The sequence below is a fragment of the Mauremys mutica genome, chromosome 3, assembly GCF_020497125.1.
Source record: "Mauremys mutica isolate MM-2020 ecotype Southern chromosome 3, ASM2049712v1, whole genome shotgun sequence".
In the NCBI taxonomy this organism is placed as follows: domain Eukaryota; kingdom Metazoa; phylum Chordata; order Testudines; family Geoemydidae; genus Mauremys; species Mauremys mutica.
Window position 1 is genome coordinate 20,181,212 of NC_059074.1, and position 27,328 is coordinate 20,208,539.

General features: G+C 42.6%; 1 protein-coding gene across 5 annotated transcripts in view; it reads right to left on the reverse strand.

Moving 5' to 3' along the window:
* Positions 1-27,328, reverse strand: part of KLHL29 (kelch like family member 29) — a 544,343-nt gene that overhangs the window by 37,201 nt on the left and 479,814 nt on the right. For all 5 annotated transcript variants that reach the window (XM_045008743.1, XM_045008742.1, XM_045008745.1 and 2 more), the window contains 3 exons: positions 9,695-9,893; positions 5,009-5,191; positions 2,590-2,770 (listed from right to left, as the gene is read on the reverse strand). In XM_045008743.1, coding sequence (XP_044864678.1) covers positions 2,590-2,770; positions 5,009-5,191; positions 9,695-9,893 — 563 coding nt within the window. The remainder of the gene's footprint in view (positions 1-2,589; positions 2,771-5,008; positions 5,192-9,694; positions 9,894-27,328) is intronic.

Consider the following 27,328-nt stretch of genomic DNA (forward strand, 5'->3'; position numbering starts at 1 on the left):
GGAGCTATGACATGTGCTCCTCACCTTTAAAATGTAAACTCAGATTCTAATGCAATCGTATGACTCTGGGAGCTGGGGACTTAAGAAAAATACCAAATATGATGAGACGTGTGATAACAATTCCAAGAGTCATAAGACTTATTTTGGGGGCTGGAGGCTGATCTTGAGGGACAGGGGGTCTGGGGAATCACAGAATCATAGAACTGGAAGGGACCTCGAGAGGTCATCTAGTCCAGCCCCCTGCACTTGTGGCAGGACTAACTATTAGTACTACTATTAGTATTAGGAAGGGGAAGGACCGGCTTTGCCTAATTCTCAGCCTACACAGTCACTGGTTTTGGAAATACAAACCGTTCTTTTTTTTTGTTGATGGTCTGTTTAAGAGAGAACATGAGAATCAGAGCAGAGAAAGAAACAGACTAGGCAAAAAGACATACTCTAATCAAAACTAAATACAGTCTACTAGTGCACACGGGACATTTGCTTGCATCACTGTCATTCCTCTTTATCTAAAAGAGGATTTTAAAAAAGCAAACACCCCTACACTTCCCTTGTAAAAAAAAAAGCATGACTTTAAATTACAGGAGAAGAGGTTTGGAAATTTGAAGAAATTTTGCAAACCCATGAAACAGTTTTAGTCCCCCTGGGCCCACTCATCATCAGCTTGGAGTGTACAGCATGCACAATGCTAGCAAAATCCATTTACTCTTCACTATTTATGCTGCTTGTTTACTTTCTGTGTTCTCTCATTCACTGAGACAATGAACAAAGTCAGTTTCATTTTTGTTCATTTCACCTCTGCAATGATGGGATTGCAAACACTGCATGGAAAGGTTTACTCACAGACATGCAAAGTGTCACACACCTTGTACGACACACACATTTGGTAGCCCTGTTATGTGTGTGCCACATCTCAGGTACAATGTTAAAATGTGAAGACAGAGACCAAGCTCCACACTACTCACATCCTCTTTTGCCTAGGGGAAGGCGCACTGGTCTAGGAGCCAGGAGCTCATGGCAAACACATCTGATTCTCTCGTTTTACTGAGAGGTTGTACACAGTTACTTCTGGCAGACCTGAGAACAGAACCTAGGCCTTTATAATAGTAGTACCAAGACCCCAGTGTCTTTCCGAATGAATGCCTACTTAGCTGTGCTATCTGTCACTAATACTGTTGTAGAGTCAGAGGGTATGTCTTCACTACCGGCCGGATCGGCGGGTAGCAATCGATTTCTCGGGGATCGATATATCGCGTCTCATCTAGACGCGATATATCAATCCCCGAACGCGCTCCTGTCGACTCCGGAACTCCACCAATGCGAATGGCGGTAGCGGAGTCGACATGGGGAGCCGCGGACGTCGATCCCGCGCCGTGAGGACGGTAAGTAATTCAATCTAAGGTACTTTGACTTCAGCTACGCTATTCACGTAGCTGAAGTTGCGTATCTTAGATCGATCCCCCCTAGTGAGACCTGCCCAGAGATTGCGATACAGTTCACAAATAGCTGTATTACCCACTACAAAGAGTGCATGCCTCTAGAAGTTGGTCAAGATAGAGGGCAACATCGTTCTTCTGCTCCTACTTAATCATTAGCTCATGCTCAAAAAAATCTGTAATGGGGAGCTGAAGGAACTGGGTTTGAACCCTACTCATGATCCATGCTGAGAAAAACAGTAGGTAATCATGCAATTACAGTATGATCCTACAGCACAAAGAGGTAGGTTTAAGGTTGCAGATTATTATTATTATTATTATTACATGATAGGAGGGGCTGCTGCTAGCCCCACCTATTATTAAGGTTGCCTGATACTTCCCATACTAAGACCTTTTTTCAGCTTCAACTTTACCAGACATTAACCATTTGGGATGAATTTTTCTATGCTGGGTGTCTGCCTCATGGTGATTTTTTGTGTGTGGAAAATTCTGGACAAAATGGTTCAGTCTTTTCGGAGAATGCCGCTAGAGAGAAATACTTTGTTTTGCCCACGTTAAAAAATTGGGCAGGCTTTTTTCGGACCTGCCAGTATATTGAAAAATCAGTTATTCGCATAGTTCTAATCATAATGCATATACACAAGGAGGGCAAATGAAAATTGCACAGGCAACCTTAATTCTAGGATTTCCTAACGTTTGTGTGCTTGACTTTGCAACCTTAATATTTTCTTTTAATGTAGTTTTTGTATGCAATATTTATATATTATTATATACAATTACATAAAGAAAACTATGTTAAAAGAGCATTAAGTTTACAAAGTCAAGCATTCAAAAGTTAAATGAAAAATCTGGTTCCCACTGTGCTCTATTCAGCACAACTCAATACGGATTGAAAAGTGTTCCCATGTAATGGATGCCTATATGAGATGAATTTTGTATGTCTCCCCTCCAGTTCCCACACCACAAGCTACTATGTATTTGTTTTAATAAATTATTTTTTCACTGGAACTTTTAAAAAAAGGGTAAATATTTCTATTTTTCTTATCTTCTGTAAAAGCTTGTTTTGACCAAATCAAAATTTTGGAGCTAATTTGAGTCAACAGTGTGCTTTTACATCACATGTCAAATAATTTCTTTAGGAGGAGACCCTTACCTTTCCACATGATCAACATTGCCTGCCACACCAACGCCTCCAATGGTATAAATTTTCCCATCGTACACCAGGCTGTTGTGTCGACACCTTGGGACTGTCATGCGGGATACGAGATTCCAGTTATCAAGTAAGGACATGTAACACCAGACATCAGACAGCGTGACACCAGACTCCATGCCACCTGCCAACAAGGCATGGGTGAGAAAAGGAGAGAATTAAGTGAGAATTTGGATGCAGGTAGTTCACTGTATGTTGCAATCTAAGCCAGTTACCAAGTAAAAGCTCTTCAAATGACATTTGAGTAATTAAAATAAATCACCCTCAATAGGGAGCATCTGTTCCTATGAAGTATCAGAGGGGTAGCCGTGTTAGTCTGGATCTGTAAAAGCAGCAAAGAATCCTGTGGCACCTTATAGACTAACAGACGTTTTGCAGCATGAGCTTTCGTGTGTGAATACCCACTTCGTCGGATGCAAGAACGAAGAACGTTCTTGCATCCGACGAAGTGGGTATTCACCCACAAAAGCTCATGCTGCAAAACGTCTGTTAGTCTATAAGGTGCCACAGGATTCTTTGCTGCTTTTACTGTTCCTATGAAGCAGATCTGTGTCATTTATTCATGCATCTCAAAGTTTTGTTTTTTTAAGATGACATGAGGATATCAAGATGTCAGACTAAGAAGGACATGTGCATAAAGGAATATACACATCCAACAATAAATATCTTCCAATCTATTAAATTACCACACACTTGTAAGAAGGTGTCGTGGCAGAGACTGACTGGCTTGCTAGACACTGTCCACTCTGAAACCCAGAATGCTTAATTCAGTTAAGTGGCAAGGAATAGAAATAACATGTTTTGTACACATAAAGTAGAATTAGGGGATTTTAAGGTTTAACTCCTAATTTTCAGACTTCACTTCCATGTTTAGTTTGGTTTTGTGTTACAGTGCAGAGCAAGTCTTATAGGCACTGCCAAAGAAATTAAAATGATCAAGCAGCATACTAATACTGGATATTTCTGTAGCTCTTTCTAGTCGAAGGTCCCAAAGTGTTTCACTTTCCAACACCTCATAAAGTGGGTAAGTATTATTATTCTTGTTTTACAGAATAGGAAACTGAAGTACAGAAAGGCAAAGTGATTTATCTAAGGCCACACCAGGAGTCAGTGATTGAGCCAGGAACAGAACCCAGAGTCTCAGTTCTATGCCTTAATGACAATACCATGCTTCTTCCTCAGTAATGCTTTACCAAAGGATATTTCATTAAACCTCCTGTGTTATCCACTGTGGAACACAGCAGTTTCAGGTGGTTTTATTTTATTTTACTTTTATATTTGCTTTGTGTTTCACATCTGAGCAAAGCAAAAAACCCAGTGGTACTCAGCAAGTTTTGCACTGAAACCATGTGAGGCTCCTGACTTTTACATGGTTTCCACCCAGTACAATAAACTGGCCCAGATCCACCAGGTTCACAAGAAAGGGATCTAATAAACTTTGGGGGGTTGGATTTCATTATTAATCTTTTGCACAACTCTAGTTATTACACAGTCTGCATTGTGGATTCCTAATAGGATTCCTAATAGAAACTAGGTTAACAAAATGGCCGGCATTGCACAAAGACCTCCACTGGGGAACTTAACACCGGTAGGAAAACAAAGAGATTTGGCTAAATTGGTAGCAATAATTTTTATTCAGCTCCGGTGGTTTCTAACATCTCTCTAATCAGCATAAGGAGAAGTGATGGGGGAATTCAAAACCACGCAAACCACTCCTTGCCTGAGATTCTTTCTGTTCTCAGACATAATCAAACTTACACTCAGGGACCACTAGGGGGATCCTTACAATTACCTACTGGAGGTTGCTTTTTTCCCCAATCCAAGGAAATGTACCATATGATTGAATACAGACACCTTTATACTTCAAGCACAAATTGAAGTTGTCAACTCTTTTAGATAAACCCTTTTCAGGAGCGTTGCTTCAGGAGCATTGAACCTAACAAGATTATAGGTCTACAGTCTACTATCAAAAGAAAGATTTCAACAACACTCTTGTAAGCAAATATTTTAAGTGTAGGTCACATATTCAGCAGCTCAGTCAATCTTGAATGCAGCAACCCACCATTTAGACCCAACTTCAGCCACTGTTTTAAACTATGTTACTACAACCTGGAAACCTCTTTCACAGGTTTGATGGTTGTCCAACCTATTCTCTATATAACTGCAAAATGTGCTGTTGACTGCTCTGGGAGGAAATTGGAGCGGAAGTGAAATGGAGAGTGATAAAAGCATATTTGTTTGTTTTTTCCTTTCCCCGAGGGGTGGTTGAATTAAACTGGCAACCATTCCTTCCCGTTTACACTGTACAATACAGATTGTGAGGAGCCAGTGCTTTTCTGCTCCCAATGTGTATGCTACTTACCTGAAAGATAGATGTTGTCTCCAGCGCTGACTACACTGAAAAACTCCCGATCATAGAAAGGCAGGCTGGCCAATGGGTACCATTTATTGTTTTGAGGATTTAAGCAAGTGACCGCCGTTAAAGCTCGTTGGTTCATGCCAATCATCTGACGACCTCCCACTAGGACTATTACCTCGGCCACACCTAGGATGCAATTAACCAAAATACATTCTAAGAAAGCATCATCTCTCACCGGGAAGGTAACCTATCTAAAAGCACTTTGCAGTCAATCCATTTCTCTAGGCCCATTAAAAATATACTTAGAAAAACAAGTCTTTTTTTGGTCTCCAATAGTCTGCAGCTAGCCTATCATTTATAATTTGGTTTCTTGAATATTGTTGCAGCTTATTAAAGGCTCACCTATGAAAGAATATTGTAGGCTGAATGATAAAACAGGAGGTGGGTGGGGAGAAGGTGAAAAGGACATAGTGATAATGGGGAGTGAGGAGATACAATTTAAACATAACAGGATTTAATAAGGAGGGTTGGGACCAGTCGTATTTGGATACAACCCCACCCCCACACAATAGGGAAAGATAATATAAAGGCCTCTATATCAAAAGATGGACAATGACTTCATTGGGATCAGGATTTGATCTTAAACATGTAAACTGCCACCTGGCTTTGTCCTTGATTAATGTATCCTCACACCAAAGACTGATGCATTGAAAACTTTTAGGCTTTATCCCTCTTGGCTGCATTTCTTCAACATTTAAGTTTGTTTTCCATCCACTCCTTCAAAGGGGCCCTTTTTCAAAGTACTCTTGTGTGCTTATGTAACACCAACAGACCCCAGTCATCGGTGGGTGGGATTGAACCTGAGACCTCTGGAACTTAGTGCATGAGCCTTTACCGCATGAACTAAAAGCCAGCGGGCTCGTAGCTTTGGCTACAGAGCAGACTCATAATCTCTCTCTTTAAGTGGTGTCACTAGATGGGACAGAACACCACACCAGAGGTGTGTGGGTTACATTATCCCAAACAAACTTTGCCTAGTTATTAATATTATTGTTATATGTGCATTACAGTTGTGCGCAGGAACCTCAGTCCTGGATCAGGTCCCCACGGTGGTACATGCTGTACAAACACACAGTGATGAGGCAGTCCATTCCTTAAAGAGCTCGTTGATTTAGATTTACCTGCGCAGACGGAGATTTCCAAAACCTTTAATCTTAGGTGTACACTGGGCCACATTCCCTGCTGGTGTGAACGGGTAGTTACTGGGGCCCATCTACTGAGGTTTTAACTCACAGTTTACTCAGTGCTTGGTCTGAGGTAAATCTGAGCAAGACTCTCAGGATCTGCCCCTATACCGGATTCCTATGGTACATCACATTTTAACTGCTTGACACCCTCTGGCCTGAAACACTCACTGTCGAGTGCTTGAGATATTTTGGATTTAGTGCTCAGTATAATAGCAGAAACAGCAGGCCCTGGTGCAAAGTACTATTCACCAGAATATTGGATTGTTGTCCTCCATCATCTGGATTTTTGAGTTTTCACATTTAAGTATTCTTCAAACAAGTTTACTCTCTTATTAAGATATGAACCTAAAATACTATACAGTTTTAAACAAATACGCCTTAGTAATGAGAGATCATTATTTTTAGTACATACCAGAAAATGTAATCTGATGTGCTAAGGATAATGTGCTGATAATAAATGACCTTGAGAGGGCATCTCACACCCTGCAGCAGACCCACAAAGGGCGTTTGGAGATCCTTTGTGCATCCATAAACGTAGACAATATGCAAAATAAATGGTTCTATATAATTAGACTCTGACCTAAAAAAATATAATCACCCTCCCTTATCCCAGAAGAATTACTTTCCCCTCTTCAACAAGCTTCTGTAAAAGGTTTGCATTACATCTATAATTTTATATACAAAGATAAAATAAGCATTTTTCAAAAATCTTCAAACATCGCACCATTAGCCATCTTCAGCGAAAGACTTTTTAGTGTGAATTGTTATTGAAAGTCATCTGAAAAGTGCTTTGATTAGGCAGTCTTCACAAGCTGCAAATGATGAGGCTCGATATACATTACATATACCGTACTAGCTTCAATAGCCGTGTACATCAGGAAGTCTGCTTAGCCTTGTCATTGTACTTGCTCGGAAGAAGCACCAAGCAAAACACACAGGAAAGTTTCACATATTTCTTACACCTCTGATTCTTATTTGTAGCAGTTGTTTGATCCATACTATTTGTACTAACTTCCAGAGTAACAAGTATTTAGAAATTTTCTAACACTACCTTGATACAGATTGATTTATTACACTGGAGAATTGCTTCTTCTTTATTTTTGCTAGACAAAAACCACATGTATGCCCCATGTGGAAAGCTTCTTGAAGCAACGCTTTTTTCATAGATTGTGTGTGTGTGTGTGTGCGTGTTTTAAACATAATATATCTTGTGTGATCCTTTTGATTTTAATGCGACAAACAGCCTGATCTGATATTGTAAGACTTGTGGTATTGAAATAAGAATACATCTACATAGTGCTGTGAAAGTGAAAACTGCTTTACAATAATTAATCAACTGATCCTCACAATACCCTGAGAGGAAGGTAAGAAAATATTATTGTCCTGAAAAAGCTGAGGCAGAGAAGACAAGGACCACATTTTTAGAAGTGTTGTCTAGGTGTGGGAGCTCTACTTTAAATACAGTAACTCCTCCCTTAACGTTGTAGTTATGTTCCTGAAATATGTGACTTTAAGTGAAACAATGTTAAACAAATCCAATTTCCTCATAAGAATTAATGTAAATGGGGGTGGGGAGGGGGGGTTAGGTTCCAGGAAAAAATTTTTCATCAGACAAAAGACAATATATATATATACACAGACACACAGTATAAGTTTTAAACAAACAATTTAATACCGTACACAGCAATGATGATTGTGACGCTTGGTTGAGGTGGTGAAGTTAGAGGGTGGAAGAGGGTGGGATATTTCCCAGGGAATGCCTTACTGCTAAGTGATGAACTAGCAATCGGCTGAGCCCTCAAGGGTTACCTCAAGGGTTAGCACATTGCTGTTAATGTAGCCTCACACTGTACAAGGCAACACGAATGGAGGAAGGGGAGACAGCATGGCAGACAGAGACACACACCGTGTGTGTGAGAGAGACATGCACATTACTCCTTTAAGTACGCTGACCCCACTCTCAGTACACTGCCTTTTTAAGTAGATCAGCAAGCTGAGACAGCAGCTGCTGTCAGGAAGCTCCCTACATCCTGAGCCCTGTCGTGTATGGAAGATGGGGTGAGCGGGGTGTAGGAGCAGAGGGGAGGGGGACACCCTGACATTAGTCCTCCTCTTGCTCCCCCGCACAGCAAGCAGGAGGCTCCTGGGAGCAGCTCCAAGGAAGAGGGCAGGAGCAGCACACGGCAGTGAGGGGAGGGACAGCTGCACTGCCTGGCAATTACTAGCCTACTGGGCGGCTGCTGCACAGGGAACTTAGTGGAGTGGGGAGCTGATAGAGGGGCTGCTGGTCCACCCTGGTTGCAAGCCCCCACTAGCTCCACCGGGCTGCTCTTCCTGCAAGCAGTGGACAAAGCAGACGGCTGCTAAACAATGTTATAAGGGAGCATTGCGCAACTTTAAACTAGTATGTTCCTAATTGATCAGCAAGGTCACAACGAAACAAGGTTAACCGAGACGACTTTAAGTGAGGAGTTACTGTACTCAGAGCCCTATTTTCACAGGTGCTGAGCACCCTGCCACTGAAGTTGATCATTCCTGAAAATCAGACCACTCATTTAGGTGCCTAAATATGGATTCAAATGCTTAGCTTTAGACACCCTACTTTGATCATTTTGGTGCATGGGCCTAAAAAGTTGGGCTTCCCAAAAGTAGAGTAAGCCAAAAGAGGGGAAGCTTTTTGGACCTTAAGTGACTTGCCTAAATGCCACAGAAGAAGGGTGATCATATTTCTCAAAGAGAAAACAGGACACTGCGAGTGGCTGGCCTGAGACCTACACCTCCTCCCCCCCTCCCGCCCACAGGGCTGGCCCGAGCTGCTTGCCTGAGTCCCCTTCCTTGCGCAGGGGAAGGCAGGGCTTGGGTGAGCAGCAATGCACATACTAGATAGGGTGACCAGAGTTCCCAAAGGCTGGGGCTGGCAGATCGCTGCTCTCCTGAGCCCTGCCTTCCCCCCTGCATGAGGCTGGAATTGGCGTCGCTGCTCGCCCCAGCCCTGCCTGCCTCCCCCCCTGCATGGGGCTGCCACTGCCGGTTGCCCCCCACCCCCACCCCCAGCACATTCCTCTGCATCCCATTTTTTTGACAAAAGTGGGCATTTGTCCTGTTTGCTCTCGCCAGCCAACTTGATCAGTTTGGGCAAGAGCAAATGGCCACTTTTGCCCAAAGAGTCAGGACAGCCGGGACAGGGCTTAAAAAAGGGACTGTCTCGGCCAAAACGGGATGTATGGTCACCCTACACAGAAGGAGACAGAGTCGGAACTTGAATTAGAACTCTGGACTCCCTGGTTCCCAATCCTGTGCTCGCGAAAGGTGGTGAATGGAAGAGGAATGACACTTACTCCTCCCTTCCTATGCAAACTACAGACAGTCTGAACCGTTCAGTCTTGGACTGCAGGAAGTGTCAGATCAGAGAGCTTTTTCTCTGAAGCCAGCTTTGCTTTACCTGCTGATAGCCTGGGCCGGGTTCTTGGTGTCTGCATCTCTTGTCGGGCATGTGGGAGCATGTGATAACGTTTTGCTTCGTTCACTAGATCCCGGCAGGCCTCTGAAGACTTTATCAACTCCTCATTGTCAACAACATTTAGCAGATAACTGGGATGGATGAAGGGGAGGCGGACCACTGCCAGCAACTCCGCAGCATACTGGAGAAAGAACACATGGCAGCCTTAGTGCTTGATTTCAACCATTTGGCGCTTCCTCCTCCCCCATCACAAACACTTCCCCTTATTACCCAACTTGGGAATATATTATACTTTGAGCTGCCCTTAGTACCTGAGCTTTGCTGTACACAGTCCTGATTTTCATGGATCCTGCATATACTCCCCAAACCTTCACTATTGTTCAGGTAGCACGAAGGCAACACAATCCTTAGATGCACCACTCTGAAGGTTTGTTGTTTTTTTTGTGGGGGGGGGGAGGGTCCAATACAGAGACAAAAACAATCTTCAAAAGCTGACAATTCTTGTTATACAGAGATTTTGTTGTAAAAGCAGATTCTCAACTTATGCTCAGTATAACACCTTATGCACAGGAGACAGGCATTAATCTTCCTAGCTTCCTGAATTCACCTTGAAATTTAAGATGGGTTGCTACATTGAAAACAAATGGCTTTTCTAGCATTTTGTGTGAAACAAAAGCAGATGAGCTGCTTGGGTTTGAATAGCCTCTATGGTGGAGCCTGAAAAACACCATCCAATTTGTTAACTATCTTTTAATTAGTAGGATTTATTTGTTGGTGAAACAAATCACGAACTTCAAAGCATTCCTAGAAATCAGATTGCTGTGGATGCTGCGCAAATACTGACACTACACCCCATCTTCTATATAAATAAAATAAACCTTGTAGTGCAAAGGACATTGGAAGAAATGAAGCTGTCTGTCGCTGGTTATTGCTTAAAGGAAAATAAAACCACAAAAATGAAAATTGCAAGTGATAAATGAAGAGTCCATTCACTGAGAACTGATTTTAAATCATTGTTTATCTTACAGCATATCACAGAATACTTCATAGTGACAGACAGAAGAGCTGGAGAATGCACTTATGGAGCTGGGTATAGGGAACATATCAGGACAATAAGAACTAACTATGGCTGCATATTTAGAAGGACAGTAAAAGAAAGGTGACTATTCAAAGCAGCAAAGATGAGTGTGACTAGTAAACATATTATCAGAGCACCCAAAGGCCCAAATTGGGATTGGGGCCAAGAGTCAAGGAAATCTTCTTTAAGATTAAGGGGTTGAGCCTGAGCAGCGCTTAACACCCAAAACTTCCACTGAGCTGCAGGTGTTCATTACTTTCTGGAATCCATCTGTCTGTTTAGTTGTTTAGACCATGTTCATCACCTTAGTGATGAACAAACTGGACTTCTACATAGATTGCTTCCGTCGATGTGCACGAGCTGAAATTCTGGAAAAGCAGCATCACTTGCCCTATAACCTCAGCCATGCAGAACACAACACCATCCACAGCCTCAGAAACAACTCTGACATTATAATCAAAGGGGCTGACAAAGGAGGCACTTTAGTCATCATTAATAGGTTGGAATATGAACAAAAGGCTGCTCAACAACTCTCTGACACCACATTCTACAGGCCATTATCCTCTGACCCCACTGAGGATTACCAAAAGAAACTGCATCATCTGCTCAAAAAACTCCCTAAAGAAGCACAGGAACAAATCTACACTGACTCACCCCTAGAGCCCCGACTAGGGGTATTCTACCTTCTACCCAAAAACCCATAAACCTGGGAATCCTGGACACCCCATCATCTCAGGCATTGGCACTCTGACAGCAGGATTATCTGGCTATGTAGACTCTCTCCTCAGGCCCTATGCTACCAGCACTCCCAGCTATCTTCAAGACACCACTGACTTCTTGAGGAAACTACAATCCTTTGATGATCTTCCAGAAAACACCATCCTGGCCACTATGGATGTAGAAGCTCTTTACATCAATATTCCACACAAAGATGGACTACAAACCATCAGGAATAGCATCCCCGATACCATCACAGCAAACCTGGTAGCTGAACTTTGTGACTTTGTCCTCACCCACAACTATTTCAGATTTGGGGACAATTTATACCTTCAAGTCAGAGGCACTGCTATGGGTACCTGCATGGCCCCACAGTATGCCAACATTTTTATGGCTGACTTACAACAATGCTTCCTCAACTCTCGTTCCCTTATGCCCCTACTCTACTTGCACTACATCGATGACATCTTCATCATCTGGACACATGAGAAGGAGGCCACTGAGGAATTCCACCAAGATTTCAACGATTTCCACCCTACCATCAACCTCAGCCTGGACCAGTCCACACAAGAGGTCCACTTCCTAGACACTACAGTACTAATAAGCGATGGTCACATAAACACCACCCTATACCATAAACCTACTGACCACTATACTTACCTACATGCCTCCAGCTTTCATCCAGAGCATATCACATGATCCATTGTCTACAGCCAAGCTCTAAGATACAACTGCATTTGCTCCAATCCCTCAGACAGAGACAAACATCTACAGAATATTTATCAAGCATTCTTAAAACTACAATACCCACCTGGTGAAGTGAAGAAACAGACTGACAAAGCCAGAAGGGTACCGAGAAGTCACCTACTACAAGACAGGCCCAACAAAGAAAGTAACAGAACGCCACTAGCCGTCACCTACAGCCCCCAACTAAAACCTCTTCAGTGCATCATCAAGGATCTACAACCTATCCTGAAGGATGACCCCTCACTCTCACAGACCTTGGGAGATAGGCCAGTCCTCGCCTACAGACAGCCCCCCAACCTGAAGTAAATACTCACCAGCAACTACACACCACACAACAAAAACACCAACCCAGGAACCAAACCCTGCTACAAACCCCGGTGCCAACTCTGCCCACATATCTATTCTAGGGACAACATCATAGGACCTAATCACATCAGCCACACCATCTGGGGCTCGTTCACCTGCACATCTACCAATGTGATATATGCCATCATGTGCCAGCAATGCCCCTCTGCCATGTACGTTGGCCAGACCAGACAGTCTCTATGCAAAAGAATAAATGGACACAGATCTGACATCAAGAATCATAACATTCAAAAACCAGTAGGAGAACATTTCTCTCTGGTCACTCAATAACAGACCTAAAAGTGGCAATTCTTCAACAAAAAAACTTCAAAAACAAACTCCAATGTGAAGCTGCAGAACTGGAATTAATTTGCAAACTGGATACCATCAGATTAGGCCTGAATAAGGACTGGGAGTGGTTGGGTCATTACAAAACCTAAACTTAACTTCCCCAATTCTAATTTCTCCCTACTGTTACTCACACCTTCTTGTCAACTGTCTGTAATGGGCCACTCTCTTACCATTTCAAAAGTTATTTTTCCTCCCTTGGTATCCTGCTGTTAATTGATTTATCTCGTTAGACTGACCTCAAACTTGGTAAAGCAACCCCCATCCTTTCATGTATTTATACTTGCTCCTGTATTTTTCACTTCATGCAGCTGATGAAGTGGGTTCTAGCCCACGAAAGCTTATGCCCAAATACATTTGTTAGTCTCTAAGGTGCCACAAGGACTCCTCGTTTTTTTTAGTGTGTGAGTGCCTCTAGTGTCTGGGAATCAGGTCACAGCTGCAGTGGAGGGAGAATGTAGAGCTACAAGGATGGAGAAAGGGAAAGATGAGTGAGCAGTTGTTGGTTAGAAATATTTCTCAAGTTCTAGTGTGCACAATTGGTTCCACCCTGCTAGGTGGTAAGCGATCATACTCATCACAGGAACATCTTCTACCACTTCCCATTTCCCTACAATAAATTTAAAACAGAGGCATCAGTTTGGTAGGACATGCAATTATCTCTTTCCAGTAGGAGTTTGCGCTTGGAGCCATCTCACCGTGATGATATAAACTAAGTTAAAATGAGCATGTGATGTGACTGAAATGGGTTCAGTCTGGCAGAGAGAAGAATACAGGTTTTCACGAAATCCAATCACTTCATTTAACAGAGTGTAACAGACATGGAAGTGCTTGGCAGTCTGAAATGTCCAGTTTTCTGAGGAGAGATGAGTGTGTGTTTGCATAACAGTAACACCTCTGAACTTCGCAACTATAATAAATAACACAGTAATAACACTTTACACTTCTGTAGCACCTTTCTGTCAGAAGAGCTCAAAACGTTGTGCACACACTAATTATCGTCAGCCTCACCATACGCCAGGAGGCAGGCAGCTTTTACAGACGGGGAAGCCAAGGCAAAATGCATAGAGTGACTTGCCCAACGTCAGAGTGGCAGAAAGATGACCAGAAGCAAATGCTGACTCCCTTGTTCTAACTGCTAATTCATGAGACTTCCTTAATACATGAGATTTGGGAGATGCATTTGCATAAGGCCAAAAGCTTCCAGGAAGGACCCTTTGGGTTCAATCCTGAGCATCACGCTGCTCCACTTGTATCAAGGAAGTGGTGTAAAGGGAGTAGAAAACAACAGGGTTTCTCCTTCTGGGGTGGGAGGCGTCCTCAATGAGTATAGAGTCATCTATACCTGGTTCTATGCCACCCGTCCTACAGCCTGCAACATAGGGGGCAAGTCAAAGGTGGGAGAGGCAGGCAGGAGGTGCGGTCTTAACAGGCTGCTCTGTAGCAATTCCTATCTGTATGCTTGGGGGTCAAGGCCACTTGTGTGGGAAGCAGCCTTGGGACTACTCTAATCTACACCAAACTCTAGACTGGCCCCACAGAAGCAGCCCCAGGATCAGGGAGACTCAATGACCTCACTTGTGCCCCTAAATTTTTCCTGGCAGAAGATCAGTTGAGAAACTGGGCACAGGTAAGAATCTGAGCCCTGCCATCTGCCACTGTTCCATACAGTGAAATAAAAGATGCTTCCGTGACTCTTTCCTCTACTAAAATTTATTGCAGAGGGGAAAAAAAAGTTCTGCCCTTTCCCTAGAGTCACAAATGTCAGGGACTTGGCTGCAGACATTTTAATGCCATTAAAATGATGCTAACTTGTGGGAGAGGGAACACAGTCAACATATGGCAGTGGGAGGCAAAGCTCCGATTTCAGGAAGTGCCTTTTTTAAGAAGTCTGGGGGCGTTTAACCTTACAGAGGAGCCAAGATGAAATGCAGAATCAGGACACCAGGAATAATGAGGATATTGATGGGGACATTAAAGTTTAGCCAGTGAGTCTCTAATGGGGATGCTAATCCCATGCTGTAATGAACTAAAAGGAATAGCTAACTAATAGTTTAAGTAATGGAGAAATTGGAATATGCACACATCTACAGCTAAGGCAGGCCAAACAATCCTCCTAAGCATCCTGGTTCATCAGAAAGCTGCCCCTTCTGCCTCTCCAATAGGCCATGTGCAGGAAGCAGCCATACTGCCAAGTAAGACAAAACGCAAGCAAATACTCATGTCATTAAATGAGAACCTGGGGTTAGACACCAGGATGTCTCCATGTTTAGCTTAAATTGGCATTTAGGGGAGAGCTCCCCTCCAGCAACGAGAGGCAATTCTCCTTACTCCACCCGCAGAGATACTGCATTCTTCCCCCATGCCTCCTAGAATAAATGAGGCAACGGCTGCTGAATTAGCAAAGCACACTCTCTCTTTCGCCCACCTTTCCTTAATTAGATTAGTGAGAAACTGTAACTGTGTTTCTCTCCCTCTCTTTCTCTGTCTGAGCTTGTGGCTCATTGTGAAGGCTAATAATAATTAGAACATGTCGCTCTCTCTCATCAGCATGAAAGCTAATGTCACATAGCAAAGCTAATGACACATTTCACTCTTATTCTTTCCCCACCCAAACAGCTACAGAAATACAGCTGTATGTGTGTGTGAGAAAGAGAGCACACACTTCATCGCTGCCAGCATTAAGGGCATGTGTAATCTTATTGTTTTTTACCAAGGGATTTGGAGGGTATGTATAATCTCACTGTCTCTAGAGGATGGTAGAGGCTTTTATAAACCAGTGGCTTTTCGCACTAGCTCCTTTAAGCACTATAGTCGATGTTTCATTTGGCTTTGCTGATTTAAGTACATCCAAGTGGTCTAGGGATTCTGTAGCCTTTTCCTTTCTGATTCTGCCTTGTGACTGCTTCATAGGCTCGTTAGCTATGATTGTATTAAATTATCCTTTTTACTGAAGATTGGAATAAGTACTATTAAGCATTTCAACCTTCTTACCATCCCATTTGCTCTTCTTCCTTTTCTTTCTCCTTCCCTTGCTCCTTGTACACATATAAAACTTCTATGGTTCCTCTTTACATTATTAATATCATTATTAATAATAATAAAATAGTACAATAGACACGAAGGGCACCTTTCAAAATGTACACGGCAAAACTTTCAAAGAGCAGCCTCCAATTTTGTGGTTGCAAGTATGGGCTTACAGTTTGTGCCTGTAATTCTACTGTGGCAACATATTTTTTAGAGCATTCATTTCTCACACTCTGAATGCAAGTGCAAATTGGGTAGTCAGAGATGCAAATATTCAGATTTGCACCTGCAATCAGTTGGTGTAATTCTATGCAGGAGGTCACTTGGTGTAATTCTATGCAGGAGGTCGGACTAGATTATGATATGATAATGGTCTTTTCTGGCCTTAAATTCTATGAATCTGTTAATTTATTTTTTTCAGGTGGTAAAAGGCAGACCACGGCTCAGACCCTTGAGCATTTAGCCCATTGTTTAGAGAAGGCTCCATTTCAAGGAGTTCACCATTTAAATTCAATCACTGCCATAGGAAGAATGAATGAGGCATGAGTATGGGAACAGACAGGACAGCTCTTCAACTGGTGTGGCTCCATTGACATCAATGGAGCTATTCTGATTGATTCCAGCTGAGGATATGGCTTATAGAATCACAGACAGTTGGGGATGAAAGGCTAGACCCCCTCACTGACTCTTTGTAGAGTTTGCTCTCCATGGGGGTGGGAGGGAGAGCTGGCTTGACAACTCACGAGTAAGGGGGACTGGCTATGAGGGAAGGAGTAGACAGACTTGGTGTGGGCTGGCTCCTGAGGCACACATACATTTGCCAGACTGCTATCGATTTTATTAGCTCAGCTGGCCAGCAGCTTCTTCACATAGCCTGAGTTCCCGAGGATTTATAAAACCCAGGACAAAATGCCTTTATGTTGCAAAACAAGCAGGGTTCCTGCCCCATAGAGCTTACAATCTAAATTTAGATGTGACACAGTGAGCGAGAGAAACAAACCATAAGGTGGCATGCAGTGGGATAGCTCAGGGTTATACCAATCAGCTCATACTGAGCAGTGGTGCGCATATGTCACTGGGCTCCTAGTAGGCAGAAAGCAATAACCCAATCTGGAATTTGGCCAATCCTTTGTGGTTAATGGCCCTATCCTGTGGGACCTTTAATACCCACACATGGTCATGATGTGTGTTTAAGATCTCCTCTGAAAGGATGGCACCTCTGACATCATAAAGCCCCCAGTACTACAATGGGATATTCACTGGTTACAGTTTTCACAGCACAGTGAAGATATAAATTGTTATGTAAGTGTAAAATATTACTGGGTCAGTACCGACTCAGAGTGATGGTGCTGCCTGTTGTACCATCAAGATTATTTCTTGCTGATTCGAGATGTCTCATCCATATATCTAACTGCACATAGTTTATCCACTTAACTTCTGCATATGTTTTCTCTACCTCTGCAGTCAGAACAGCTCTCCAACTGGATCACAGAATATTTTAATGCTATTTACATTTCTGCTTGTTGGCCTGAATGAGGATGTTTACTTCATTACACTTTTTGTGACCTTTCTTCCCCTAGGAATTATATCTGTATCATTAGCAGTTTCTAGAAAGTGGGCTTTAGCATGCTATCTGACTTTCAAAACTCTCTTCAGTATCACTTTTAAATTTTTACTCTGAAATCCCCAAGCTAGTAAAATCCTCATAGGTATCTTTAAATGACTATCACTGTGATTCTGCTTGGGATATTGTCACAATAGTATACTGCTAGTTTTAGGAAATATGTTTACTGTTGCAGAATCAAATTTCCTGCTCTTTAAATATTACACTGGAAAGCTATCAAGATTTTTGACATTTTTGAAGTAATGCCCAGAGAGGTCAAAATAATGTTTCCCTGATGTCTTATAGCTCATCTCTCTCTCTCTCTGTTTTACTATTCTTTCATACAAAAGACCCTTTGTGCTAGCTGCCTAAAGAAACATATTTTAGCTAGAAGTACAAATACAGAAGTAAGATTATCCATATTAAGATAGGTTTTTAGTCCAACAAACTGCTGTTTCAGCTGTTTATGCATAATTCTAAGAGACTATTTTTTAACATTTTAAAACTAAACTAGGAATACATTCAATTCATCAGCGAGACTAAGAAGATTAATACACCACAACCTTAAAAAGATTTCTCTGCCCTCTCACACTGAGACTGGGTTCAAATTCAACTGGATTTTAGAGACAAAATAAAAAATTCTAATCTGACAGCTGCAGCAAAAACTCAGCGGTACTGTTAAACAATTATGAGATGACTCTGAGGTGGCAGCAATGCTACACCAACGATAACACACTGAGACCTATAGGGGGCACACGTTTTTAGAAAGCAGAGGTTATCCCTTAGTTCCTGGACTGGCGGTCAGATGATGAACTGCATGTTGAGCTGCACTGGCAATGAATGCTAGAAATCAAGAAGTTTCCAGTGGCAGAGAGACAAGGCACTGTGGGTTAGTGCCAGGCAAGAGTCCTGTCCCCACCTTCCTGCTGCTGCTGGAAATCCTCCATGATCTTCTGAACTAGAACTCCCTACAGGACACCAAAAAGCCTTCGCAAACTACAGGTGTCCAAGTGCAATAACAATGGGGAACTGCCTGTTTTTGGAAAGTTTAAACAGAGTTCCTGAGACAGCAGCACCAGTTGCTGATTCGAAGCTTCACTAGAACAAAGCAGAGCTTTGTTTTTGAGGCACCATAGTGCTACCTGGTGATCAGGGCAACCACTTCAATGCATATTGCCCATGGGTACCTCAAGGGCAGGCGTTCTTTCTAATAATCTCTTCCATATTTATAAGTGTTAGGACAAGTCCAGATCAAATCTCCGCTCTCTGGTGTGCACAGCATTTGTCTGCTATTTATTACTGTTTAGTTTGCATTGGTTCAATTTCTTTGAACTGAAAATCCACTAACTATAAAGCTTGAGTATCATTATAGCTGGAAACCTTATAACATAATGAGATGAACATTTGGAATGAAGTCTGGTTCCCAGGCCCCGGACTCACACAGTGACTCAGTGGGAGGGAACTACATGTAGAAATCCCATGCACAGCAAGAGGAAAATAGCACCCGCCTCACTTCTTGAAATGAAGTTTTAACATGACATCTTTATGGCAGCACAGCTGACTAAACACCATAATGTCATCAGTGTTGCAGAAAAGGAGCTGCTACCCTGTTCTCCAAACAGTTCACGGAGCAGCATGTGAACATGTATTTCTAGATGTAATGTGATGAGGTTATATTTAAGCACACAGGATGATGAATAATTAATTCATTACACTCCGAATTTATTTCACACTCAGACATTTTAATAAAAGAATCTTATCACAAACGTCTTATTCTGCTGACTAAACTCTACCAAAATAAATGTCCTCAGAAAGTAACAAACGATACAACCACCAGTGATTGGCATTTCATTTGTTTCGGTTATAAATATACACCCACGTATACACCTGTACACACACACATATGTACCACAAAGGCATGCTGTCAAGATTAAATGGTGTTTATAATGTGCTTTGAAAAGGAAGAGCACTCCTGACACATACAGCATAGTGATACACACATAAAAAGATTTTTTTCCTATTTCTAATGCAATCCTGAACTTCATTTCCCTTTCCATTCAGAAAAGCAGGGAGTGTGGCCTAATGTTTGGACCGGATGACTTAGGAGTCAGGAATTCATGATTCTGCCACTGACATAAGTGTGACTACGTGAAATACAAGTACTCTCCTGTACAGCTACTCTGCATGTGTATGTGCTTGCAGGATTGAGGCCTGTGTCATTCAGTTTCCTCAGCAACAGAAGAAAGAAACACACTGTTAAAAGTAGGAAGATGCGTTGGTAAAGCCACAAAAAACGGAGAGATTTCAGGACAGGTGCAGCTCCCAAAGCTACTTTCAACTTTTTTTTTTTTAAATTAAATAAACTAGATTTCAAGTTGATGGTATCCCTTTAAAAAAAAAAAGAGTGCCGTATACCAGCCATTAGTGAGTAACCGAGAACTCCACCTTTACCCTGCTTTATTAATTAGTGGACCTGTTTTCTCTCTTGTATCACTTCTTCTCTTGATGTGGTTTTTTTATTATTCCCCTGGACCCCTGGGACTAGTATTAACTCACCCTTCTGTTTCCTCCACTCTTGTTATTCTTCTCTCTCCAAGCCTGCATTGGTTCTGTGAATTCTTATTTGTTTGGCCCCCTAGAAAAGGACTTATTTAAACCCCAGATCTCTGAGCAGTCTGTCACTATGTGAAGACACAATGATTACATCTCATTCCTTGCACTCTTCACTTTCAGAGAAATTGGAGTTTGTTACACCGCAATTATGGCATCCATTAGGACTCTTCTGCTTTCCAAAGGGGAGGCTTTCAATGCATTCTGCTATTATTGTAGTCACTAGGGATGGGGTTTCCAAAGGTGCTAAGCACTCAAATTTCATTAAATTTTAAAAGAAGTTGGGTGCCTAACTCCAATCAGCTCTTTTGAAAATCCCAACCTTCATTTCATACTTAGCCCATATTTGCTTTCCTGAAGCCTAACACCTGTGAACTGCATTGTTCAGTGAATTCATTTCTTACTATGATGAATTTAAGTAGCTTCCTGGTACTGAATGTCATCATTTTGAGTTTTCCTATCATTTTCTGCCCATTGCTAAGGAAAAGGTTCACAGTGTATTTGATACTTTCTGGATCATTAAGCTGGCCTTCTTCATAACTATGGAACCTTTCTGATGCTGCAGGTTTGACTATATGTGTTATCTGGGTATTTAAAATTCTCCACGACTATGGTATCCAAACACCTTGAGAGCTGCCCATTTTTCTTCCTTCCAGAAATGCACTGTCTCTTCTTTGTCATTCTCTGCATCCTAACCAAAGTCATTTTATTGCCATTCTCTTTAATTGTCAAAAGGAAGTTTACTGGCATTTATAACGTTTGACATAATGCCACTTTTCCTTCTCCGCATTGTCTTCCCTTTCCATCACTGCTAGCTACTAAACTTACTGGTGTGCATGGTGGTCATTCAGCCTGCCTTTGCTTTGCCTCAATTTTATCCCATTGCCCCTGCAGTAGTTATGCTCCCTTGGACCACCCTAGGTAATTCCTCTTCTTTCCTCTTCAAATACTTGTAGACAGTTATCCCCCTTTAGCTGTTGTTAGACCAAGTCAAGCATATTCAATCCTTTTAATCCGTCCTTCAAAATCAATTCCTCTAGTCCTTTAATCATTTGTTTTGTTCTTCTCTAAATTGCCTTCAATTTGTCTACAAATCTCTGGTTCTCAGGTGCCATTAAGATACTATTTAGACAGAGCTTGCTCTGAGGACACAAGTTTATAGACAGCTCATTAATTTTTTTATGGCTAAGACATTTCATTTTATAAGTGGACATTTTGATGTTAAACAGTGTTTTTTTTTTAAAAGGGCACACTATCAGGTCTGTATGGAGCACAGAGAAAGGTGACATAGAACATGGCACTCTGGTCAGATAATACATTTACTACTTTAGATTTTGAATAGATATTGGGCCAGATCTCCAACTTGAGTATATTGACATAAATCCATTCACTGTTAGCCCAGCAACATTGGTTTGCACTAGCTGAGGATCTGGCCCAGTATCTAGTATATCCTATCAACACTCCATGTGATGGGTATTCTACCCACCCCCCACACACATACATTTCACAGAGAGGAAAGTGGAGCTAGGTAAACTGGCTTACTCAAGGCCACACTGAGACTATGGCTAAGCTAGGATTAGAGCACAAGAGTTTCCGGCACTAAGCCCTGCCTGTGCTCCGACCACTATACCATGATGCTTTTCAGATGACAGTGTCTCATTATGCAATACGTATTTTGTATGATCCCCCCAGAGGTAAACTAAGGTTAAAAGGAATAACTACCACGATAAACCCTACCATCTCCTCAATCAGTCTGGAAGAGAAATAAATAGAAAACCAGCAAATCCAGTTTTTCTAGACATGTCAGTCTATTGCGGGATTTCTGTCGAGTGACAAAAGGAATCCCTACAACCAGTGATCTGCTTTCACTGCCACAGGGAATTACCTAACCATTCAGGAACCTGACATCAGATGCCATTTCTCTCAGATTGATTTTATGCAACTGCATTACTAGTAGGGCTGAAAGAGTTACGTAAATGTTGCCATATGCAGTTGGCATACCGTTCCAAAGCACTGGGGTACAGTTATTGACCAAATATTAGTTTAATAAATATTTCATTATTTGAGCTCACTACCTGTCTTATGTAGATGGATCGGTAACCTTTGAAAGCTCTGTTACTCTCCCTTTGTAGCACATCTCAGATGCTGTTTTCTGTAAAGCAGTACAGCTCTTTTATATAGCACCGTAAGACTCCTAAACGGCACACTTAACAGAATTAAAACTGGCGAGGGTATATCCTTTCACCTTGCTTTCCACAGCCTATGTCCATTCAGGAGCCCCCCACTGCCACTTTGAGCCTGGCCTTAAGAGGATTAACAACATTAAAAAGAATTTGATACCCAAGGAGTAGATTTTCAGTGGCACAAAGAACTGTTAGGCACCCGATCCTCATTCTCTTGCAGTGAGAACAGGGGACTAAATCCCATTTGTGCTTTTGAAAATACACCTCCACCGAAGAAGCTAACATAATATGAGGACTCTGGTGATTACAACCAAGGTAGTGCACAAGCAATAGCAGCTTTCCGAAGAGCTTTTCCTCCCTGGAGCTGTCACCCTACTTACTCCCTGCTGTGGAGAATGAAGAGCTATGTGTAATTTTGTTTTTTTTATAAATATCATCTCAGTTCACCAGGTTGAGATTATCCTGCCTGACCGCATGGAGTTCAATCAAAGGAGGCTGTTCGGAGGGGGGGAGGGAAGAGAAGGGGAAAGAGGAACAAACAGGAACAAGACAATGACAAGGCTGGTCTACACTACGGGGGGAAATCGATATAAGATACGCAACTTCAGCTACGTGAATAACGTAGCTGAAGTCGAAGTATCTTAGATCGAATTACCTACCGTCCTCACGGCGCGGGATTGACGTCCGCGGCTCCCCATGTCGACTCCGCTACCGCCGTTTGGGTTGGTGGAGTTCCGGAATCGACAGGAGCTCATTCGGGGATCGATATATCGCGTCTAGATGAGACGCGATATATCGATCCCCGAGAAATCGATTGCTACCCGCCGATACGGCGGGTAGTGAAGACGTACCCACAGAAATAAGGCTCCTTAAGGGAACAATGCGGAGAACTATTAATTGGGGAATGCCCCTGGCCAGCCTTCAACCACTCTGGCTAGGTTTATGATTTCCATCCCTCAGTCTAAGCTTGATGGGGATACTAAACCATTAAAGACCCCCCCAGCCTAGAAAGGAAGGGGGCTTGAGTGGGCTGCCAGCAGCTGCCTCGGGGGAGATGCTGACAGAGACACATAGAGAGGGAGAAGATGCAGCAGGTAGCCTGCTCCCCGCAGTCCAGGAGCAGGGCTGTCTGGGCTAAGTAGAACTCACCCAGCACTCACAAGGAAAGAATGAGGTGCAGGTAAGAACCAGGCATATAGGCCTTTTGTTGTTTTACTCTTTGCTCTGCCTGCTATGTACCTGTGAGTGAATAATAATGCTTTGTTTTGAGCTCCCTAGGGAAAGGGCTTACACGTGCCAAACAGAGCTGGGCCTACAGGATTAACATGCTTGGGAAACAGGGGAATTGCAGCCCAGAGATCCAGGCTCAGAGTGGTTCATCCACAGGGTTCCATGCACTTTAGAAGGAGAAAAATGGATCTAAACCACAGCTCACTCTGTAACCACGACACCTGCCTTCCCATGCGTCGATGCCTTTACTCACTATGTCAACTTTATGAATTACACAGCAAGCGCTTCTGGGCAAAGACCTTGTCTTAATGTATTTTCAAAAAGCCCCATGCACACATCTGACACACCATCCATATACAATACACGATAGAATATAGTGGTTTAAAGAGCGTGCCCTCCATACTCTCCACCATTAAACTGCAGAGCCCTGACCAGCTGTACCCCTGCAAGGATTCACCCTCGGTCAAGGATGGCAGTGAGGGTTGCACTGTACCTTCCAGCGGAATTTTAATTTGTAGCTGGAGCTCCACAGGACCCCCACTAGCAGAGGCTGCCCGGAGGCTGCCCTGAACCAGCATATTAACTGGTCTCTCGGGTCATGGACCCTCCCACTTTTGTGGATTTGCTGGCTGGTTACTGGGGCAGTTGCTGTGGTGCCTTGCACCCACTGGTTCCCTGCACCAAGAGGTCTGCAGCAACAGAGCCTGGGTGAATCAATCCCATTATACCCCGAATTAAGTTACAGCATCCTGTGATGCTGGCAGACCAGGTGCCAGCTCATGCCAAGCCCCTAAGCTTCAACTGAACACTGACAAATACATAGCTGAATTAGTCTGGCTCACCTGTGGGTTAATATTGTTAAAACCGGTATTAGATTTATAAAAGCATGTTTAGTGCTTAGATTTGTAAGTTGCTGCATGGATTGAGCTCACTTCTAATAGCTGTATCCCATGTTATAAGATAATATTTAAGTGTTTGCTCTATAACTATAAAAGTGTTTTCTCTGAAATTGTAAACTTCCAGTCAAGAGAGAAGCACGACCAAGTGTGAAATACTAGTTTCCCACAGGAGGTATTATCTCCTCCTGCCTAACCAAAAAAAAAAAAGGCGCATATACACCAGACACACCACTGTGGAACATCAGAGGACAAGCAAAGAATCCTGTGGCACCTTATAGACTAACAGACGTTTTGCAGCATGAGCTTTCGTGGGTGAATACCCACTTCTTCAGATGCAAGACTTGCATCTGAAGAAGCGGGTATTCACCCACGAAAGCTCATGCTGCAAAACGTCTGTTAGTCTATAAGGTGCCACAGGATTCTTTGCTGCTTCTACAGAACCAGACTAACACGGCTACCCCTCTGATATCAGAGGACAAAAGACTTTGTTAGTGGCCCTCGTCCCCCTCAATGAAGAGGAAACGTGCACATGAACTCGTCCCATCAGCTTGAACTCTGTGGCAAGATAGACCGGAGCATCCCAGGGGACTGTCTGAGACGCCATGTTAAGGCTGTTTTAGTGCTTCAGAAGTTGATACCTGATGCTTGGTTGGTGAAATCGAAGTATAAAACAACCTGTCTGGGGTTTGTGCCCTGGTTTGTAACCGTCTGCCCTGTGGTTGGCACTCAGGGTCATGAGCCACTCCAGACAGCTTGACACGTCCATTCAAATGTGAGAAGTGTTCAATGAACACCACGCATTGCCCTGACAGATTCAGCAGAAATGGAAGGTCTGATTCTGTAAGGTGTTGAGCACCCTGGACTCCCAATGAATTCAGGGACTGCACATCTAGTAGGATTGGGCTCGGTATTTCTCATGCTGGAAGGAGGTGTCATCAAAATTTCTACAGATCATCTTTATCAGACAGAAGACTGGTTAGTCTGACTTTATATCCATCCCCAGAGTAATTTGTTTCTGAGCTCTGAAAATGCAGATGCCATTATAAAATTTTAACGAGAGGGTGTTTCATGGTAAATCTAAAAAGCAAGAGCTTCTGCTTTCAGAAAATAAGCATCTGACTAAGAGCCTTATATATAATACAGCAGGATACAGAGAGGTCAGAAAAAGTTAGAGCAGCCAGCCTGCCACCCTTAAAACTGGGCTTAGCAATAGGACTGGACATGAAAGCAGCCAGCTATTGGTACCTTTAACATTAATTTATTCAAAACACTCATCTCCCTGTAGATACATATAAAAAATTGAAAGAAAAACATAGGAAATCAAACACCACAATGAGAAATTTGGAGAAACAAATAAAGCTATGAAAGCACTTCAGAAGCAGGAGAAAGAGGAATGTAACTTGGAAAACCCCCCACTCCAATTGCTTCAATCTGAAAGTGAAAGAAGAGGAGGTAGCGGTGGCAGTGGCAGCAGTGAGAAGGAAAACCAAAACCACCACTTAAAAAACAAATTCATAACATCAGCACAGCAGGAGGCAGAAAGAAATATTTAAACCAGCAATCTTGAAAACATAACCTAGATTGCATGGTGATTGACACCCGCTGTTTGTGACAGAGAAACACATTCATTCTGCAAGGTTCTTTCCACTACTGCCCTCGAGAATAACCCCATAGTTTCCATTAAGTTCTGTTTCAGTACAGGAGCAGCTCAGAACGGACTGTCTTCATCAAACTTTAAACAAGCAGAGAAATACACTAACAGTACTGCACATTTCCCAGGGCCAGTGGGAGCTGAGAAGGGGCCCATTTCAGTAAATCAGTGGCACCGTATAAATGTTTTGCGATAATCATAATAATATATATGGCCCAGCTTTGGCTCTTGGTACCTGTTCTCAACCACCACTCCAACCACCAGGGCTGACTGCCTAGAACCCAGAGCCTGATAGCCAGAAATGGCTAAGTGTCTGCTTTGGCCTCTCTCTCCCTGCCCAAATGGAAGCTCAGTAGGGTACTGGGGAAGCGACAATAACATGGGGGAGGCATTCTCCCTTCTGAGCGGGCCTGGACAGAGCCCATCTGCAAGAGGGAACATTCTGACCCAATACTAACGTTGGGGTTCAAACCAACAATCAATTTAGGTACTTGGACATCCCCTTATTACCACAGTTAGCTACCAATATCAGCTAACTGCAAATCTTATTTAGTTATATCTAAGGAGAGTGTCAGGTTTTTAAGTGTCACCAATGTAATTCGTCTATCTCAAGGCCCATGTTTTGCCTTTATTGTCCTCAAAACCAGTCACTATTTATAACACTTATCTGGAAATAGTGCTAGGCAAGGTAATACATTTAACTTCACAAGTTAAGGGCAACTGCATAACTCAGACAAATAGTGCAGACAAGCTAACCCTAATAAATATTTATATACCACCAGAGGGGGTATCTGAATAGCCAGTAAAGGTACAGTATAATTTTTTATACATAGTGTACTTATAAGTTGGTCATGCTATTAGCATTCAGCACCAAAAAAATTGTGATTTGCTGAGGATTTTTGCTTCCTACTGTTACTAAATGTGCATGCCTTCCCAAAAATGTATCCCTTTGCAGAGGTAACAAATCATGCAATTATAAACCTTAAAGATTTATCTTTGACCAAGTCTGCAGCCAACAATTCAAAGAGTCTATGTTTCTAATATATGTGTAGCAAATGAGAAGCTTTTAATTCTAAACAATCAGATAGGGGGAATCAGATTCTGAAACGGCACACAATTTGTGCATAACCTGGAGTCGCTTGCTGCTTTTTTACCTCCACAATCCTATCTTTTATTCA